This window comes from Patagioenas fasciata, chromosome 3 (genome assembly GCF_037038585.1).
Source record: "Patagioenas fasciata isolate bPatFas1 chromosome 3, bPatFas1.hap1, whole genome shotgun sequence".
NCBI classification, from domain to species: domain Eukaryota; kingdom Metazoa; phylum Chordata; class Aves; order Columbiformes; family Columbidae; genus Patagioenas; species Patagioenas fasciata.
This window is the reverse complement of record NC_092522.1, coordinates 36718601-36739002: the sequence shown is the minus strand read 5'-3', so window position 1 is coordinate 36739002 and position 20402 is coordinate 36718601. Positions and strand designations below refer to the sequence as shown.

At 42.0% G+C, this 20402-nt stretch overlaps 1 protein-coding gene across 5 annotated transcripts in view; it reads left to right on the top strand.

Annotated features, from left to right (window-relative positions):
* Positions 1 to 20402, top strand: part of DAAM2 (dishevelled associated activator of morphogenesis 2) — a 214598-nt gene that overhangs the window by 148151 nt on the left and 46045 nt on the right. For all 5 annotated transcript variants that reach the window (XM_065833150.2, XM_065833147.2, XM_065833151.2 and 2 more), the window contains 8 exons: positions 2089 to 2199; positions 3254 to 3357; positions 5963 to 6029; positions 6950 to 7067; positions 8552 to 8690; positions 10106 to 10164; positions 10569 to 10753; positions 11706 to 12023. In XM_065833150.2, coding sequence (XP_065689222.1) covers positions 2089 to 2199; positions 3254 to 3357; positions 5963 to 6029; positions 6950 to 7067; positions 8552 to 8690; positions 10106 to 10164; positions 10569 to 10753; positions 11706 to 12023 — 1101 coding nt within the window. The remainder of the gene's footprint in view (positions 1 to 2088; positions 2200 to 3253; positions 3358 to 5962; positions 6030 to 6949; positions 7068 to 8551; positions 8691 to 10105; positions 10165 to 10568; positions 10754 to 11705; positions 12024 to 20402) is intronic.

Genomic DNA, 20402 nt, shown 5'->3' with positions numbered 1-20402 from the left:
CCTTCTATTATCATTGTCAAAGAAAGGATGCTAGACTGGACTGATCATCAGTCTGACTCAGTAGGGCATTTCATACATTTTTATATAAGACTCATTTCCATTTCTAAAAAAATTGAGATAGGGTTGATATTTGACCATAATATAGCTACCAGGAAATCACAGATGTGGTAGAAGTTCAAATACCAGGAGTAGGGACATTTCCAAGTGCCAGATGGGCTATTTAGGAGATGCAAGAAAAGGGAGTTTACAAAATCAAGCTTGCTTGATAGTGAACACACTATGCTCAGACATAAGAACTCCTGACAGTAGCAGTATGAGTGAAATCAGAAGATTTTTACACAAAAATAAGCCCAGGCTTTGAATGAAGCTAGGAGGGTATTTTTTTCTCCTGGGGATTGCACAGGAGGATATTCCCCCAGCTTCTCAAGGCATATTTCTGGGGTAATGTCTGTTTTCTACAGGAAGCAAGATAGACCTGTGAAACTGATGACTCACACAGGAAAGATTTTGCTATGAATGAACACTTTCGGTAGCCAGGGACAGAAGACTGACTAAAGGAAAATGAACTTCCCTACTCAGCATTGTAGCTTCAAAATATTTAGATGGATCTGCTGAGCTAAACACTAAAAAGTTATTTTTGTCTTCATTCTCCCTTTATGGCCAAAACATCTTGAGAACAGTGAAAAGGATTTTGTCTTTTCTAGTGCATCAGCAAAACAAATATATGAGTGTGGAGCATTTATTATTGATGCTGGAGTGAGATACCTGGAGTTGAACTAATGGATCTCAAGTGGAATTTGTTACTCTTCCAATAAGGAAAATCATCCTTGGAATTATGAACTGATCAAAGAAGATCCTTAAGAGAAGTTTCGTGGTCATCAGCATAAGGCTAAAAGTAGAGTTGCTTTCATGGCTAATCAGTTTCTACATGTGACTTCGTTGGTAAATATTCAAGTTGAATTTATCCCAAATAGACTGTATAAGGCACAGGCTACCAACATCATTCATCTGGTCTTTTTTCTTCTTTGTTTCCTGACATTCACAAGATTATGGTGACATATCTATATGTATGTAGAGATTAGAACAAAAGTATTTCTGTGCTAAATACTCTCAAGTGGTAAATATCCCTGCTATTTGGTTAACAGGGAGTCATATGGTCCCGTGGGGAAACCTTATAGCAGCCGTTCAATATATAAAGGGAGCTTATAAAATGAAGAAAGACTTTTTACCAGGGTCTGTAGAGACAGAACAAGGTGTAATGGTTCTAAATCTAAACAGGGTAGATTCAGATGGGATAAAATGAAGATTTTTGATTTTTTTTTTTTTTTTTTTTTTTTTACTATGAAGATCTTGAGACACTGGAACAGTTTGCCCAGAGAAGTTGTAGATGCCCCATCACTGGAAGTGTAAAGGCCAGGCTGGATGGGGCTTTGAGCAACCTGATCTAGATGAAAGATGTTCCTGCCCATTGCAGAGGGGATGGACTAGGTGGTCTTTAAAAGTCACTTCCAACCTAAACCAGTCTCTGATTCTGTCACAAGGAAACCGGAGTCTAACTGCACTTCCAGTGGAGCTCTGTAATTCAACTTTGAGCTCTGGAGCTGTATGCACAGAGGATATTCCTGTTACATGCAAATCCCTAAAAGGCACTTAGCAAGAGATAGGTAAATATCTGCATCATATGAAATGGTTGTAAGTGAAGGAAGTGTAAAGAAGGAATAATAAAAGGTTTAATTCGTCAAAAGACAGCTTCTCTTCAGAATTCTCTCCCCTGTATACATAAGTGCAATCTTTCCTGATGAGATACAAAATAATGAAAGTTACTTGAATGATGTGAGTAGAAGGGATGATGAAGCTGATATTATTTTTCTGTGTGTGTAAACTCCTTGTCATATTCCTATCACTGTTCTTCATTTGTTTATTGTGGCACGCCCAAAATCGCTAACAACCTTGTCTGAAGAAAAAGTATTTCTTTAAGCAAATATATGGCAAATCAAAATAAGACTGTGTGCACATCCCATGAACGGTATTAAAAATGATGCAAGAATTAGTTTATATTCTCTAACACATCCTGCTCTTCTGCTTCAGACATTGTTGAACGAGCTAGACCGAAGCATGGGGCGATACCGAGATGAAGTAAATCTCAAAACAGCCATCATGTCCTTTATCAATGCTGTTCTGAATGCGGGCGCTGGTGAGGTGAGTCACTGCCCTGGAAATTCCTTCTAAAATGTTGTACTTGAATTAATTTACCTTGGAAATGGCTGGTAGATTAAGTCACAGATCTCATGTAATTGAGTGGATATAAGCTGTGGAAAATAATGCTTGTTAGTATCAGACTTATAATGCCTTCTGTACTATTTCATTCCCAGCCTCTTCTAATATAGAACAGACTACTAGCACTGAAGTGATTGCTTTGAGGTTTGGGGTTTTTTTGATTGGTTGTGTGTGGTTTTGTTTGTTTGCTTGTTTGTTTTAAAGAACTGCAAAGCATTTACCTCTTGATTTCAGTCTTTTAAAAACATTTTGGTTTACCTTCAGAAATGTTTGACTCAAAGCCAAACTCAAAACGTTTTACTTTCAAAATGTCGAAGGGAAGCATTTCAGAAAAGACAGTTTTTTGGTTTTATTTCATTAACAGGACTTTCTTTTTAGTCTGGAGGATACTTTAAACTGCTTTTGTTTCATGAAAAGAGTTACTTTTGTTACTTTGGCTTTTCTTTTTTTTTTTTTGGTTAAACCACAACAGACAACAAGCTTCTAAGAGCTCTGTCTGGCAATGTATTTGTCTATCTGTGGCACTCTTGTAACATCCCACTGAAGAGGTGTCAAGTTTGCCAGAGTATATGGTGATTTTATGATAAATAAACATAAAAAACTGTGAGAAAGACTGCAGTACTGTTCATCTGTAGGCAGGAAGTGCACCTCTAATGGGACAAACATTAATAACTTGTTCTTTATGGAACAACATGGAGTGTGATGTCTCTCTTACTGGGCATGCAGAACACATTGTAGGCAAATGAGGACTGTATTTTTAATTGAAACAGAGGTGAAGGCATTAATTTTGTTTTAATTTTCTTTTTTTTTTTTTTTACTTTACTGGAGTTAATCATCTTGTGAATTTGGTGTCAGGATATATTATATTAAAAGGGAAGAAGAGGTTTTAAGGGATCAAGGGTAATCTTAAGCAATTTTTTAAATGTGATTAAAAGCTTTTGGACCCTAGTAACTTAGTTTCCCCCTACTTTTTAAGGACAATTTGGAGTTCCGATTACACCTACGATATGAGTTTCTAATGCTGGGAATTCAACCTGTCATTGACAAGCTAAGAGAACATGAGAATGCCACACTGGACAGGTAAGACATGTTTTCTGAGAACAGTTATTCATCAACATAAAGTGTTCTTAGAAGCTCTTCTCCTTTTGTGTTTCAGATTTAAGCACTAGGCTGTCTCTGTGTCTTCCTCAAACTGACTCTGTTTAAAGACAAAAAGGAGATTTGTCCCTAAAATTAAGATCAGTGTATTATGTAGGAATCATACATACTAAATTGGCAGTGCCTGTGGCAAGCAGTTCCTGACTTGCTTTTCTTCTAATCTGGGGATGACAATCAAGATGAAGAAAAGGAAAAAGAAAAAAAAACAAGTGTTCTAATCTAATTCTTCTCTATTATTGCAAAACTGGAACAAAAGGCTGTCCTGGTAGAAGGGAGGGAAGCCAATAGTTCATTGACTTCACTGAGACTGAGTATGTGTGGTCAAACATCAAAGGTTCTGAGTTTCCAAGGTTTTCTTTAAGTTCAGTCTTTTTTTGTGATCTAGCTTGTACTACACCCTCCCAGTTGTGACACAACTATGAGAGAAGAGGCACCTGTGGTGGGCAAAGGGGTAGAGATCCCAAGGGGGCAAGAGACAAGAATGAGGAACATCTTCAAACAGCCCTGTTACTGCACAAAATGTAACACTGAGTGGCACCTTCAAATTACTGTGTTAAAAGTTATATGGATAGTAAATACGTTCTCCTCCAGTAATTCCATGTTTTTCCACAGTAATTGAAGCTGCTAATGACCTTAAATTAAACCCTCCACAAAGCCACATGCTGAAATAAACTCGGAGTAAATAATCTGAGCAATTTCACTGAGACACTTCACAAACCTAAAAGACTGATGAACCAATGAGGAGCCCAGTAAAATCTGTTTGCTTAAGAAAATTAAACATCAAATTGTAAGAGCAGCAGCTGTGGGAGTCTACCTTCTCCTGTGACCACATTAAGGTTTGTGGAGAGGCATCGACCTGCTGATGTGCTGCTGTCCCTTATTGTCTGCCACTCCAAGCCCCTTCTATGTAGGTATCTGCCATCTGGGATTTCCTAGATAGAAGTGCCAAATTTACCAAAGCACATGGTGAAAAACCTACGGATCAAGCCTATGCCTGCAGCTTTCAAGGCACTGTTTTCTCAAACATTCACTATCAGCAGCTACTGTAGGGCAACAGAGCTGTCTCTGGTGGAAATATAATGTGCCTGAGATTCTGCATAAGCACCAGGTTAGCACCAGCTACCTGTTGTAAAGTGTGGCCTCACATCTTCAAGCAGGTGGAGGTGTACACCTACATATTAATGTCACAGGGAAAGATTGCGTCCAGCTGTATGTGTCTACAGTTTGCTGCAGAGCTGGAGCCAGTAATGTTCCTTTTGATCTAGAACATTATAACCAAGAAGAGAATCTGTCCGGTAGGCAATCCCCATTCCTTCGGTTAGTAACTAGTCGTTTAGGAGGGGCTTAGGGGCGCCTTTGTATCTTACAAGTTACATTTATGAGAATGATAAGAGAAGTTTGAGAGATTCCTGGATGCTTGGATTATTCAGACTACGTGCCAGGTCTATACAAGGGGGTGTTCCACAGCCTTTCTTCACATCATCTGCTGTGCTCTCATCTCCGTGCAAGGGGAGTCCAGATGCCATGGTCAAATGTGCCTTTCACCAGGTCCCCCAGAGCCCCACAGAGACATGCACTGTGCTCATCAATAGGCAAATGTAAAGACAGCTGTGAGCTCTGCTGTGTAACTAATCCACCAAATGCATCCCTGTTCTGCTATGTAAAAGAAACAACTTGTTAATGGTCTAATATCTGGTTAACAAGTATGGCATGGACTTTTTAGAAATGTATTATCACTGCAGGTATTTTATTCAGTACAAGTAGAATATTCCTTTCCTATGTTATATTTAATTTTAGCAGCCTTACCTCAACACAGTGACAAGGATTAAAGATCATGCATACCTCAGCCAGACATTCCTTTTGGCCTGTCACTGACTCACATGAGTTGCCTTCCATACCTGTCCCAGCACTTCATATAAAAAAAGCTTGCTGGTTTCCCAGTGTTCTAGCTGGAAACAAGATGTTGCTGCTTCTGTAGTGACACTCATCGTAAGAAGGACATTGAAATACTAGCGAGAGTGAAGGGGAGGGAGACCAAGCTGGTGAGGAGCCTGGAACACAAGTCTGATGAGGAGCAGTTGAGAGAACTGGGGCTGTTTAGCCTGGAGAAAAGCAGGCTGAGAGAAGACCTTATCACTGTCTACAACTGCCTGAGAGGAGGTTGTAGCATGGATGGTGTTGGTCTCTTCTTCCAAGTAGCAAGTGATACAACAAGAGGAAATGTCCACAGGTTGCACCAGGGGAGGTTTAGATCGGCTATTAGGAAACAATTCTTCACAGAAGGGGTTGTCAGGCATTGGAACAGGCTGCCCAGGGAGTCTCCTCCCTGGAGGTATTTAAAAAGGTGTTTAGATGAGGTTCTTAGGGACATGGTTTAGCGCTAGAGTTATGTTAGGTTATGGTTGGACTTGATGATCCTGAGGGTCTCTTCCAACCAAAATGATTCTATGACACGTTTAGTTTAAATCTGAATTATGCCATGAACATGGGCAGGTTTTGTTTGCTTTGTTTTTCTGTTTTCTCTTAGGCACTTAGATTTCTTTGAGATGGTCAGAAATGAAGATGACCTGGAACTTGCCAAGAGGTTTGACCTGGTAAGTTTGTCTCTGGGGTACCTGAACTTGCCAAAGCTGAACATCCACTTTGGATGCTAGCGCAACTTGCCTTTGTGTTCCCTGAAAACAGTGATTGACTTTGGCGCTGAGAGTAGCAGATGCTTTTGTTTTCACTGTCTCTCATTTAGCACCTAGGGTGTTTGCGATTGTGAACAGTGGAAAAAATGTTCACAGACAGGGCTTCTGCCAAGTATTTTTGATAAATACTTCTTTCCTTTGTTTGGTTGAAGGTTCAGGAGTAGAGGAGGCTCTCATGTTCTCAGACCCGATGATCCAGATGCATTCTAGTTTCAGACATCCTTTTTGCAGGACTATGGGTGATGCTTGGGCTCTTCTCTGATACCTTTACCCAGAGTACAGGAAACTGTCCTGAAGACTGTCACCTCAGAGCCTGTGGAGAGAATCAGTATTTTGGTTTGTGTGGATTTTAAAGATAAGCATGAAACAAGGACAGCAACAGTAAGAGGCTGGAGGATCCAGAATAGTTATAGTTTCCCCTTTCTTCATGACCAGCTCTTGCCCCGCTCCGATACAGAACAACTAGCCCTTTCCTCCTTAGCCGCAATTTCTTTTTTCCTTTGTGCTGTGACTTTCTAGGACCCAAATGTTTGGCTTGCTCCAAAGCAGCTCTTGATGGCTTTGCATGCCTTCCCCCTTTCTAGCCCTTTACTTTGGGGATCTTTTCCATACTGGATTGCGGATGCCAATATTGGTCTCAAAGACTCATGTGCCTGCTCCTCACTGGAACTTGCAACTGGACATTAAAGGAGACTCTGCAGAGGACCAGTTGCTGGAAATTTGCCTGTCTCTGTGTTGATGAGATCTTTCACAATTATTCAGGCTTTCACTGTGCATGTTTTTTCTCTTACTTGTTCTTTCCCTTCCTTTTCTCACTTCAGATCCACATTGATACAAAAAGTGCCTCTCAGATGTTTGAGTTGATCAAGAAGAGACTGAAGCACACAGATGCCTATCCCTATTTGTTATCCATCCTTCAGCACTGCTTGCAGATGCCATGTGAGTACACCCCAGTTTTCTAGAGCAAAGGGTATTGAAGAACTGGGTGAAGGCTTGGTGTAGGTACAGGGTCACAGATACCAGGACACACACTGCATTTGTCTTCCATTCAGAACTTGGTAGGGGCTAAGGGACTTGTTATCTTACACTGACTCCATCCAGCAGATTTTTGTTGCAATACTTAAAGCTGCAGCTTGACCTCTCTGCTCTTCCAAATAAAATTAAGTAGCTAGGGCATTCCAATTAGTCACTGGGAGAGCTTTTAATGATTTTAAATTAGAAGTTTTAAAAAAAGAAAGAGCCCTTGTGCTCTAGATTAGGGAATTCCCAGAAATAGATACCATTTTGAATATTAACAAAATGCACTGAGGAATTTTTCCGGTGAAACAATACAGTACTGGAAGCTGTTCTGTCACTGGGAAATACTACAGTAAGTCTTCAAGCTGCGATCTCATGGCAGTGCATCAGTGGAGAGCTCCTGAACTCAAAATGAAGAATAACATTGGCATTTGTTTTCAAGAGAAGTGACAGGAATCTTCTTGTTCACTGTAACAAAATGATTCAGTTACACTTCCAGGGTGTAGCAGCTGAGCAAAGGCATAGCAAGGTCACTAAAGAACTGTGTGCCTTGATCCTGTTAGGTATCAGGTGCTGGTCTTCACTACTTTCAACCATGCTTGAGCAGTCAAACTAAGAAGGGAACATGAGGGAGAAGTTCTGTATTGTGCTTTTTGAGAAAGTAATGTGGTGTGATTTCAGGCACTCCTTTAATTCAAGCAGTGCCATGCACAAATTCAAGTGGTTGTTTGTCCCAGTCGTCTCCTTGATATTGCTCTTTAAGACAGTACTTGAGCTTTAGGTATTGACCTGGATTTTTGGTGGCAAATTGGCTAAATTCTGCTAGGCCAGGACAGGATTTTACCAGAGCCGTTTTAAAGAATCTAAAGGCCTAGCTTATATAACTCAGGGAGTGAGATGAACTTTATGTTGCTCTGTCTCTTCTGTTTGATATCCATGGGATCAGTTCCTTTGGTTCAATTTCTTTTCTTTCTCTTCACACTTTTTGGTCATGTTTGTATGACTTTTTCAAACCAGCTGAGTTTCACTGACCTGCAGTTAACTGAACATGGAGATAGAACATCTGATTTTTTTTTACAGTGCCTGGTCATGATGTTACCTAGATACCAAAAAAAATCACTTCCATAGGCATTTGAAGTACAAGTTAGAGCTAATCTGCCAAAAAGTTTGCACAGCCTGAATGTGCATATCAGAAGCAGAGTTGCCTGTGCCTGTTAAATGCTGTTCCAATATACCAGATGTTTGTAAAAAATCTGCTAGCAACATTTCAGGGTTAAGCTTTGTGTTCTATAATGTACTATATACAGGATTGAGGGGTGGAAAGGAGGGCATGCCAGTCTGTTGGCAAGTCTGTGCACTTTGGCATGGAAATGGAAGTTCTTATAGGTTGGTCTCTTTCCACACAGATAAGAGGAATGGAGGAAACTTCCAGCAGTGGCAGCTGTTGGACAGAATACTTCAACAAATAGTTCTTCAGGATGAACGAGGAGATGATCCGGATGTAGCTCCGTTGGAAAATTTAAATGTCAAAAATATCATTAAAATGTAAGCAGCATTTTTATTGTTTATTTCTATATGCAGCTATATAAGCATGCAGATGCTTAGAAAATAAAATATATCTGAGGACTTTCTTATTTTAACTCACAACTTCTCCTTGTCTTGTTAGTCTTCTAAACGGATTTCTTCTAATGACATCTTAATCAGACAGTATTTTCTCCCAAAGTGCTTGCCTTTGGCTTCTAATTTCTGGTTAGAAGAGTATAAAAATACCCATGATATTACAACTAGGCTTCCTTGTGTGCATTTTTTCGTTTAGAATGTTGATGAAAGCTTTCATTGATATTCCAAAAAAAGTGGTCATCTCTACTTAGATCTCATTCCTCACTAATGAGCACATAGTTTAGAAAGGTTTCAAATAGTGGGAAGCAGCCCCCACCTAGCACACAAAACCTTTTACCTCTTCATAAAATGTCGCATGCTTTCACTCACAGACTTGGCTGAGGGCACTACCATTATTTTTTCCCTTAGGATGCATCATTTGAGAAGTCTAGCTACATGAGCTGGCTCTTATCTCAACTTCCCTGTTCTCAGTCCTTTTTTAGCCAAACTTTTGGACTCTTCATTCCATCCATCTGCCTCTGCAGGTAATTCATGGCCCATTACCCTTCTGAATTATCCACTGAAAAGAGCATTTTATAGAACATAAGCCTCATATGAAACCAAATTCTCCTGTACTAAAAATCTTACAACCCCTCCTGTTACAGACACAAGCCAAAATCAAAACTGATTTCTCATCATGGAAAAATACACTGCTGATGTTCTCTTTCTGTCTGTTTGGATATCAGACTTCATTTTAGACCTTGTGCCTGCTCTTCCCATTCTACTTTCACAGCTACTCCACATTCTGTATATCTAATCAATCCCCAGCATGCCCTGCATATTTTCTGTCAGTAATAGGAAATAGCTGTGCCAGTATGAGATATGAGCATTGCCTTGTTACTGATATATTACCCAACAGAAAAGTATCCTCCTTCTTTGTAAGAAATAAAAAATAAAACCACAGAAAGTAGAAAAAAAAGATGGCTATCTGGTCTCTTATTAAGGATGGGGTAGTTTGAAACCCACAGCAGATATGATTATTTTAGTGATGACTTCTCTTTCAAAATAAGTAGACTTGGCACTTTGAGAGAATTACCTGAAGACAGGAACATACCAGGATCTTTAGCTGAAGCATTCCTTTATCCCCTTTCAGGACTTTGAGCAACAAGCCAACACATTTAAATTAGCTTTTGGCTACAGTAAGGATCAGGATCTGGAACCAGACTGACCCCTGATATGATCCTGTATAAACACATAAATTGACCAGGTTGCCTTCTGCTCATCACTACATGTAATAGCCACTTGCATTTCAGCCTGGGTAGCTCAGAACAAGTTTTGAATAATTTGATTTCATCTTTCAGGCTGGTGAATGAAAATGAAGTCAAGCAATGGAGGGACCAGGCAGAGAAGTTTCGGAAAGGTGAGTGGGAAAGAGGAAGCAAGACTGATCCTGATTCAGTCACAAAGCAGTGGGCAGCAGAGCTGGGCACAACTTTTACTTTCATGGATAAATCTTGCCTTGTTCCCTCCAGTACATTTTGTCTCATGGTGATCTGTTTCTGTGTTTCATAAGATGAGGCTTCCTTCAGTCCTCACATAAAGTGATTTTACAGCCTAACTGAAACTTGAGAATTGCTGTCTTGATCACTGAAGATAACTGTCAAGACAGTCAGACTAGTGTGTTTTTTTTTTTTTTCCCTACTCTCATTATACATCCCAAATTGAACTGACAGATTTGTCAGTTTTATTTCAGTGTAACCTGCATCTATTTGGGGTCTGTTCATGAGCTTTATTTCATCAGCCCCACTTACCTGTTCCCCCCAGATCATGCCGAGCTGATGAGCAGGCTAGAGAAGAAGGAGCGGGAATGTGAGACAAAGACCCAGGAGAAAGATGAAATGATGAAGACACTGAACAAAATGAAGGACAAGCTGCAGAAGGAATCTTTGGAGCTGCGCCAGACGCGGGACCAGATGAATGACCTGGTGGCTCAACTTAATGAGTTCTCGGTATGAGACTGGGACTCTTCCCATCTTTGTGTAAAGCCTGCTAACTAGTGAATGATGAACAAGAGCACATTATGAGTGAAAAACTTTTTGTGGTCAGTACAGAGAGGGCCTGTCTAGCCAGCTACAAAGATGAATACGTAGAAGCTGCTCTGCCTTTAGTTGAGACCAAAACCCTTCAGCTGGTAGTACAGAATGGATAATACATGGACTGTTCCATTCGTTCTCCTCGGCCACTTTCCTGCAGGAGCTGCTGAGCCACACGCGTCCTCCTCCAACTGTAATTTTCACTGCTGAATAGTGTGGCCCTCATTGCTATTTCAGTGGAACAGAGAGACGTCTCCCAGATACAAAAGTAAATTTAGTGAAGAAACAGGATTTCCTTTAAGAGCATCTGTACTACCTTGCAGCTTTGCAGAACTGACATTTGCTGCTGTTCCCTACTGCTTGGTGCTCCTTCTGTCCTGGCAGTGTGCCTAAGCCTCAACTCGCCAGGACTTGGCCCTTAGAAGTTAGATGCTGCAGAAAGCAGATTGATTCCCTCCTTCCCTCTTCCACTTTGCGTTAGTGGGGCCTGATGACAGGTATTCAGTATTTCAAACCCAAAGGTTTAAAACCCAGGAGTTCAAAAGTTCATACAATTGAACTTTTCTCTTTTTTCATACATAAGGAGAAAATAATACATTTTGGCTTCTTTTACTGGCTTTCTGTTTTTCTGAGCCATTTATGGTTCCTTTTTTTCAAGCTCTTCTCCACATCTTCAAGGGCTTGAAACTTTCTCTTAAATGAAAGCTGAGATTCCTCCCTTTATTGCATGGCTATGAGTATAGGAGGATTTAAAGAAAACATCAAGTATTTTGAGACTCGTAATAAAATCACATCAGCTGGCAACATGGAGTTATTGCACCTTTTAAACTGTTTGCTTTCTTTTTTCTGTGTGTTTTTTATTTTCCAGCAAGGGGGCAGCATTTCCTTCCCACCCCCACCTCCCCCCCCTCCAGGGGGCCCATTAGCTTTGTCCTCTTCTCACATGTCTGAGAATTTGCCACCGCTGCCACCTCCTCTGCCTTTCTCCAGCTGCCCACCTCCTCCTGCTCCACCACCTCCTCCAGGAGGACCTCCTCCCCCACCAGGAGCACCACCTTTCTACAGCATGGGGATGCCACCCCCTTCAACAACCAGCTTCAGCAGCAGTGGTAGCAGCCTGAAGAAGAAATCTATCCCACAGCCTTCACACCCACTGAAATCCTTCAACTGGGCTAAGCTGAGTGAGGTAAGGAATTGCGGTACTCTGAGCAATTAATTTACTTTCTAAGTTCAGTGTTGAATACTGCCATGAAGTGCAAGTTGACAGAAGCGAGTGATATTGTGGCCTTCCTTGGGCCGAGGTCAGTAAGAGTCAATAATTGTCTTGAGGGAACCTCCCCAGTTCTCCAGCAGTACAGCGTATCTCCTGTGATGACCAAGGTGCTGGTTAGATTGAACTACGGTAGATCTGGGCAAGGCTATTGGATAGGCAAAGCTGTAATGGGAACGAAGAAGCAAGCCAGAGCTGGACATCTCCAGGACTGGTTGTGGCGGTAGCAAATTCGACGAATCCAGACGCCGGCATAAGCTCTTTGATCGAACGGGCGGGCCGGGCGAGAGTAAGGAGTCTAATTCAATGTGAATTTACCATCCGTACTCTTTAATGAACTCTTAAACAACACTGAATATCAATGTCCCCGAGACCACGTTTTTCCAAGCCTTATATACTCTATACCAAAAGGCCATGCGGCAAGTGCAGGCTACAATTGGTTACACTCACAGTCACTCATCCCCCCCCACTATGGTGATTGGCTGCAGGGCACTGTTCACAGACTCTTCATGCGCAGCGGCAACGCCCCTCCTGCAGCCTGGGTCGAGAGCAAAGCGGCTCCTGTTTACTTTCCTTTTGTCTCTGGTGTCTCAGGGAAATCCTTCCGTGTAACACAGCCGCATCAAGCCCTGGCTTGTTCACAGCACACAGCCAGAGACTCTCCACAATTCCTCCTTTTTTTTTTTCTTTTTGGACAAGCCAGGATTGATTAGCTGTGTGTACTAATCCTTCTTTGATATGTGATAAAAAACAACTTATACATAACATATAAATAACAACAACAATCAACGTAAACAGTGCACTTTGCAATAAACCTGAGGTATTCCATTGCCATTTAAATATCGCAATGGATTGATTAAACAAATTCCAAGAACTTTGGTTTAAAGATACTCAACTTAAAACAAACGATGTGCTGGGTGTTGATAAACTTACTCAAGAGGTAGCGGTGTTTAAAGATCTACTTATATAACTATAGTACACATACATGTCACAGCTAAATCAATGCAAAGGTTACACCTCACTCTGTGACCTCCGAAGGTTCTGCTGCAGGGAGTTGATTTGGTTGAGTTTGTTTCAACTCCGGCTTTACTGCTCGGCTTGGAACCCACAATGGACCTTGATCTGTGGAGAGACACATATACCCTCTACCATTAAAAATAACAGGTACTGGTCCCTTCCACAATCCAGTGGTGGGATCACGATATCTCACCATGAATTCCGGTAAAGTGTTTTTCCTTCCTAGTCTGATCTGATAATGATGAATGATCACAGGAGGCTCCTCATGATCTCCAGTTAGACATAAATAATTCAAGGTAAACAACACCTTTGCTAAACGCTGTTGACAATCTAACTCTTCCTGCTTCTGTTTGCTCAAATACCCTTTAATCATTTGATGTGCTCTCTCGATGATTCCTTGGCCTGTTGGGGAATGCGGTATACCTGTAACGTGTTTCACTCCCCATTTCATTAGAAAAGTTCTAACTTTCTGGCTAACATAGGCAGGGCCATTGTCTGTCTTAATCTTTTCTGGGACACCCATTACAGCAAAACAAGCTGTAAGATGTTTACATACATGTAGTGCTTTTTCTCCTGGTAAAGCAGTAGCCCATATCATTTTTGAAAAAGTATCAATTGTGACATGCACATATTTAAGTCTTCCAAATTCTGGCACATGTGTCACATCCATTTGCCATACTTCTAAGGCTTTTAAACCTCGAGGATTGACACCGATTCCTATACCTAACATCTGGCTTCCACACTGAGGACATGCCTGTACAATACTTCTTGCTTCATTTAAAGTTAAATCGAATTGTCTTTGGAGACCTCTGGCATTCTGATGAAAGCTCTCATGACTTTGTCTCGCTTGTTGGAATTTATCTGTTGGAGGCATGTGCTGTACTGAACTTACTAAACTATCTGCAATTTGATTTCCTTCACCTAGACCAAGATTCCATTGATGACTGCGGATGTGAATCACACAACAGGGTTCTTTTCTTTGATTTAAAATAGCTCTCAATTGTACAAACAATTTTCCTAATCGAGGATTATTCGATTGTCTTAACAGGGCATTTTCCATTCTGGGTATTACACCTGTTACATACAAAGAATCTGTGACAACATTTAAAGCAGATTTCAGCCAATTATTTAAGGCCCATATTACTGCTGTGAGCTCTAAAGTCTGCAATGAATCCTCTTTTGAACCTTCAATTAAATGCTGTTTCCATTGACTATTCTCTTGCCAGACACATGCTGCCTGGTGTCTTCGTTTTCCTGCATCTGTATATACTGTAAGGCCTTCAACAGGTTTTGCTTTTACTTTGCTTCTCTCTAACCACTGATTTGTTCTAAGGAATTGCCATAGTTTACCTTTCGGTTGTCGTGAATGTACCTTGCCTATAAATCCTAATAATGCATTCTGTATAGGCATCGAATGTCTCAGCCACCATTCTAAATCGGCTCCATTTATCGGAATACTGATGTCATCTGGTTCCTGACCGCTAATTTCTAATATTCGAGATCTTCCTTTTCGAATCAATTCTCCAATTGCTTCTGGTCTCGTTTGAATACTGAATTTTGGTTGGACACTGAGAAAAATCCACTCTAATAATCGCAAATCATTTTCTGTTTTCAATCTGACAGTGGCACAAAAGGAAGAATCTGTAGCAACATCTATGGGGAATTCCCCGTTTTTGTTTTGCCACTGGCAGATGATTGCACACGGATGTTCTAGATTGCTAATAAGGAGGGAAATTGGTCGATCAGAAAGTCTTCGGCTAGACCAATTTGTCTGTACTTTTTGTATAATATCAGAAAGACATTTGAGATGCACGGACTCTAAGCTTATTTTCTTAGCTGGATCACCTCCTTTTAGAAGTGAAGTAAGAGGTGCTATATCATTGTTAGTAATGCCTACGCAATTTCTAATCCATTGTATGTCCCCTAACAATTTTTGGACATCATTTAATGTTTGTAAATCAGTATGTAATTCAATTTTTTGTGGACGAATCTGTGCATCACAAATGGACCAACCAAGGTATTTCCAAGGTGCAGACTTTTGAACTTTCTCTGGAGCTATAACCAACCCCTTTTCTTTGAGTTTGATTGTAATTTGGACTATGGAACTTTCTGTGAACTCAGCTTGTTGACAGAACAGAATATCATCCATATAATGATAAATAATTGTTTGTTTCCATGATGCACGAATAGGTTGAAGTGCCCATGCAACATACATTTGGCACAGTGTAGGAGAATTTTTCATACCTTGCGGTAGCACTACCCACTCATACCTTTTAGCTGGTTCCGCTTTGTTTACTGAAGGCAGTGTAAATGCAAAACGCTGTGTATCTTGCTCATGTAAAGGAATGGTAAAGAAACAATCCTTTAAATCTATAATTAGAATATGCCAATTTTCTGGTAACATTACAGGTGATGGTAATCCAGGCTGTAAAGCACCCATGGCTTGCATTTGATCATTTACCTTTCGCAAGTCATGTAATAATCGCCACTTTCCACTCTTTTTTGGTATTACAAAAATTGGGGTATTCCATGGACTAGTAGAAGGCTTGATATGGCCTGCAACTAATTGCTCTTCTACTAATTCACGTGCCTTTTGCAGTCGCTCTTCTGTTAATGGCCACTGGTCAACCCAAACTGGGCTATCTGTTAACCAGGTCAATGGAGGGTTGGGCAACTGCTTTCCAGTGACCACTAAGGAAAAGGTGAAGTAGTTAACACGGCACCAAGTTGCCCCAAGACGTCACGGCCAATAAGCGCCTCAAGGCTGCTTGGCAATTCCATTACATACACCCTAAGGGTAACACATTGACCTTCAGGGAAACTAATTGAAATGGGATCAACACTTATATTTGGAGTAGTTTGACCCCCTACTCCAGCTACAGTGGAAGAGATTGATTTTTGAAGTTTCCAATTTCGTGGCCATTTGAATTGACTAATGATGGAGACATCATCTCCAGTATCAAGCATTGCATTTACCTCTACAACAACAGTAGAATCAGATTGAAATAGTTGCACACGTAACATGGGACGCTGAGTCATTGATGAGGTGAAGCAAACTGCAGGACCTGTCGATCCAAATCCTTTATCACGCCTTTCTGTTGAGGATGCTGGAGGGACTCCTGGAAGCATTGGTAGGCAGTTTTCCAGTGCTACTACCTGAGCTATTCTACTCCCAGAAGGAATAAAAATTGGCGGATGCAGAGTGTAGGCCAGGATTTGAACAGTTCCTGTGAAATCTGCATCAATTATACCTGGTATTACTATAAGACCTTTGATACTAGCAGAAGAACGGCCAATCAATAGGCCTCCAATGAGACTATCTTGTCGAAATAAAGGTCCTTTAGCATTCGTTGGTATTCTATGAATTGCAGTATTGGTCAATGTAATATCTACTGCTGTCTCCACATCAACTCCGAGGCTTCCTGCGGTGCTTGGCTTGTTGAGGTGAAAGAAGCCTGGTTCACAGTTGGTCGCTGATTGTGATACAGGTTCGGAGATGTTCTTTGTGTCCGGTAGCTTCTGAACGTATACCATAGTTCGTGATTGTTTGTTTTGCTTGTTGCGAAATTTTCCAATCGTGTGGTTCCCATACCGCTGTCTGAGTGTTCATATTTTGAATTACCGGTAGGGCTAATTTTGCTGGAGACCAATCACCTTCTAGAATGGCATCTTTGATGACCCCTGACCATCTGCTACGTCGGGGCTGCGGCTGGTCAATAGAATCTATAGGCACCTTTGATGGCATTGTTTGTGAAGGGCAAGCTGGTTTTTGAAACTCAATTTGTTCCTTATTATTCTCTACATTTGACACTCTTAAGTTAAGTTGTTCAAGCTTGTTGGTAATAACTTGCAGTAACTGCTCTACTGCTTGGGGTGAGCCCAATGATGTAGGAGGAGGCTCACAAAAAACTTCCGCGGGTGCTTGCGGAGGCAAAGTTTGAGGCGGCCCCGGCCCCGGCGGCTGCGCCGCGGCCGGTCCGGCGCTTTTCTCGGAGGGAGGTGGGGCGTCCGGCTCGGGGCAGGGCAGAGGCGGAGCGGTAGGAGGAGGGCGGCACTCAGGGCCTCCCACGTCCGGACAGTCGACTAGTTGCACTTCCGCCTTCTTGGGACATTGCCCCAGAGACTCGGAGGGGGAAACTTCCGGTTCTTTGTTTACGAGCCGCGCGGTTTCTAATCCGCGTTGCAGATCGGATTGTGAAAGTATTGGCTGAGCCGGGACCCCGCGACCACCCCGAACGGCAGGCAGACCCCACAGAGTAGCCCACAGGCCCCTCTTTTCTTTTGGACGACAAGTTTTATCAGTCCAGGTTTGTTCTGGGACAAGCGCCTCTGCAGCTCTTAGGGCGGCACGTTGTTCCGATTTCATAACTTCTAATGATTCTAATACGGTTTTCCACAATTCTCTCACAGCTTTAATTTCTTTCTCTTCTTCCCCTCTGATAGTTTTGTCCCACATAGTGTCCCCCACTGATCTCCATTCCGTTGGGGAAAACAAAAGTGGAACTTCCCCAAAGTGTCCCCACTTCTGAGCTAAAAAAATCAATGTGATTAGCTTTTCCTGTGACGATTCAATACCTCTCTTAGAGAGAATAGTCGTCAGCAGTGCCGCGGCTGTTTCAATATCCATTATCTTATCAGCGCGGTCTTAACGTAGGATGCGAGTGGCCAGCTCGACTGGTGCCCGTCTTTTGATACCGGACTAAGCACACTATCCCACACCCCGGCTTGGCTCCGTTTTTATGAACGCTGCTTACCGCAGTAATTTCGATCCGGAGCGATATGCTTTGCTAACGAACCATCCTCTGCTACCATATGTAGATCCGAAGCGTGATGCTCTGCTAACTAACCATCCTCTGCTACCAAATGTGGCGGTAGCAAATTCGACGAATCCAGACGCCGGCATAAGCTCTTTGATCGAACGGGCGGGCCGGGCGAGAGTAAGGAGTCTAATTCAATGTGAATTTACCATCCGTACTCTTTAATGAACTCTTAAACAACACTGAATATCAATGTCCCCGAGACCACGTTTTTCCAAGCCTTATATACTCTATACCAAAAGGCCATGCGGCAAGTGCAGGCTACAATTGGTTACACTCACAGTCACTCATCCCCCCCCACTATGGTGATTGGCTGCAGGGCACTGTTCACAGACTCTTCATGCGCAGCGGCAACGCCCCTCCTGCAGCCTGGGTCGAGAGCAAAGCGGCTCCTGTTTACTTTCCTTTTGTCTCTGGTGTCTCAGGGAAATCCTTCCGTGTAACACAGCCGCATCAAGCCCTGGCTTGTTCACAGCACACAGCCAGAGACTCTCCACACTGGTGTGCCAGACCAGTCATTGTGTGTCAGGGAAAAGGATAGCCAGAGCCGATGTGGGCAAAACATGGTGAGAGCCAGCTCCAGAACCACCCTCCTCTACCCTGGTAGGAGCTGTCACCAAGGAGAGAAAGTGGCCTGATTCCCCTCACCATTTGTTCATGGCCAGGAGGCAAGCTGTCCTTTGCCTTGCATGGTTACAACTCTATCTCTTGGCAATAAAACTCCAAATTGGCAATAAAAATGGAGGACTTGGATTCTTCCTGTTGCACTCAATTTCTGCTACCTTGGTTGCCTCTCCTTCTCCTCCCCTGCCCTCTCTTCATTCTCTCCTTATTTTTTTCTTTACCTCCCCTTCTCTTTAGGTCTTCATTTTTTTTTAACTGATTGAGAAAGAAAAAAAGTGTCTGTGTTGAGTTTGGATGGCTGCCTAGAAACCCAGGTTCTCCTTTAGACAGAAACTCACCCAGGGCCCAACTCTGGCATTCGGAATGAGTGTCCAGGGACCTCTGGAATGCCACAAGAATTCTCTCTCCCCCTCTCTCCTTTTCTTTAAAATAAAGTGAAGAGAAATATTTGCTGCACTGTCTGTGCTTGTCTGTCAAGACCACGTGGGGGGTGTGGGAAGAGAATGTAATGACAGGGATTTATTTTCCTTTGCAAAACATGGGACTTAGTGTTCTGAAGTAAAGAAATAATAACTAATATATGTATATATATGGATGTATATGAAAAAGAGAGAGTCACACGTGTTTCTGTTTAGTGTACAGTAACTGCAGACTTATCCTGCCCTCTGGTTAGGAGTGAAGGCAGCTGTGCTAATAAAACTGAAGACCTGGGTGGTGAGGCAGGTAAAACATGCTATTTTGAGGAAGGCAGAATAGTTGGAAAAGGGGCATAAGAGGGTGGGGGCTTCATTTTGTGGTGTTTGCCGGTGTTAGTGTTTTGACCTAGTAAGGTCTCTGCAAAACCGCAGAGTTATGCTGCAGACACAGGTAGCTTGACTTGTTATTTGGTGTGCACTTTGTTATGGAATTATTTAATTCCACTGACTGCTGGAGGAGCTGATGCATTTTGGACATCTTCATGAGTTATCCCAGATTCCCTGCTTCAGTACTGGGCACTTTCTGTTCTCACGGTTATGAAGCCTCTGAATACAAAGTCACAGGGAGGTCAGATGGCCTCATCTTGTGTTTTGTTACCATTTCAGCAATTCTGTGGTGTTCCCCTAAACTGTTCAAGTAGTCATACACAAATGAATGAAGACTCACAACATGCATGGTGGCTGGGAGCAGCATATCTTGAGTCTTTGAGCATGGGAAACTGAGGTCTGGAAGTGTGCAGAGTATTATTGTGTTTTGTGGTATTGTTTAACATCCAGTTCATGTGAATACAAGTTTTCCTCACAAAAACATTTTGTGGAAAAATAAATTTGACACCATGTATATGTTTTTCTTTTTTAAAAGACCATTCTAGTTAGCAAATAACACAGGCATGCTTGTACCATGCAGCACAGCAAGGTGCTGTAACACAGTGTTGAAAACAGAGCTGTACACAAACTTAGGGCTGCAGCCTGGTCAAAGATGTTATTCAGCTCTAAAGTATCTCTGCATAATCTTTAGACCATTCTTCTCAAAGCAGTTGGTGCAGAGCCCCTCTTCTAAGCTATACTAAGTGTGAAGATGATGCCAGGACTGAGACAGCCCACATGAGAGGGAACCCCTTTCTGTCCATGCAGCGTGCCTCAGGGAGTGAGAGAAAGCCAACAGAGCCCAAGAGAAAAGTGGACAGGGCTGGCTGAGAGGGATTTGTTCATGATATACTTTCTCAGTAACAGAATCAAGGCTGTTCTCCAGGACAATTCATATGACACCTTTTTTCCCAATGCTGGTTTTGTCTTTGGGAGGAAAGGACTTAGGCGTTGGCTGTTAGAATATATTGAAACTCTTAGCAGTTGACATTTGG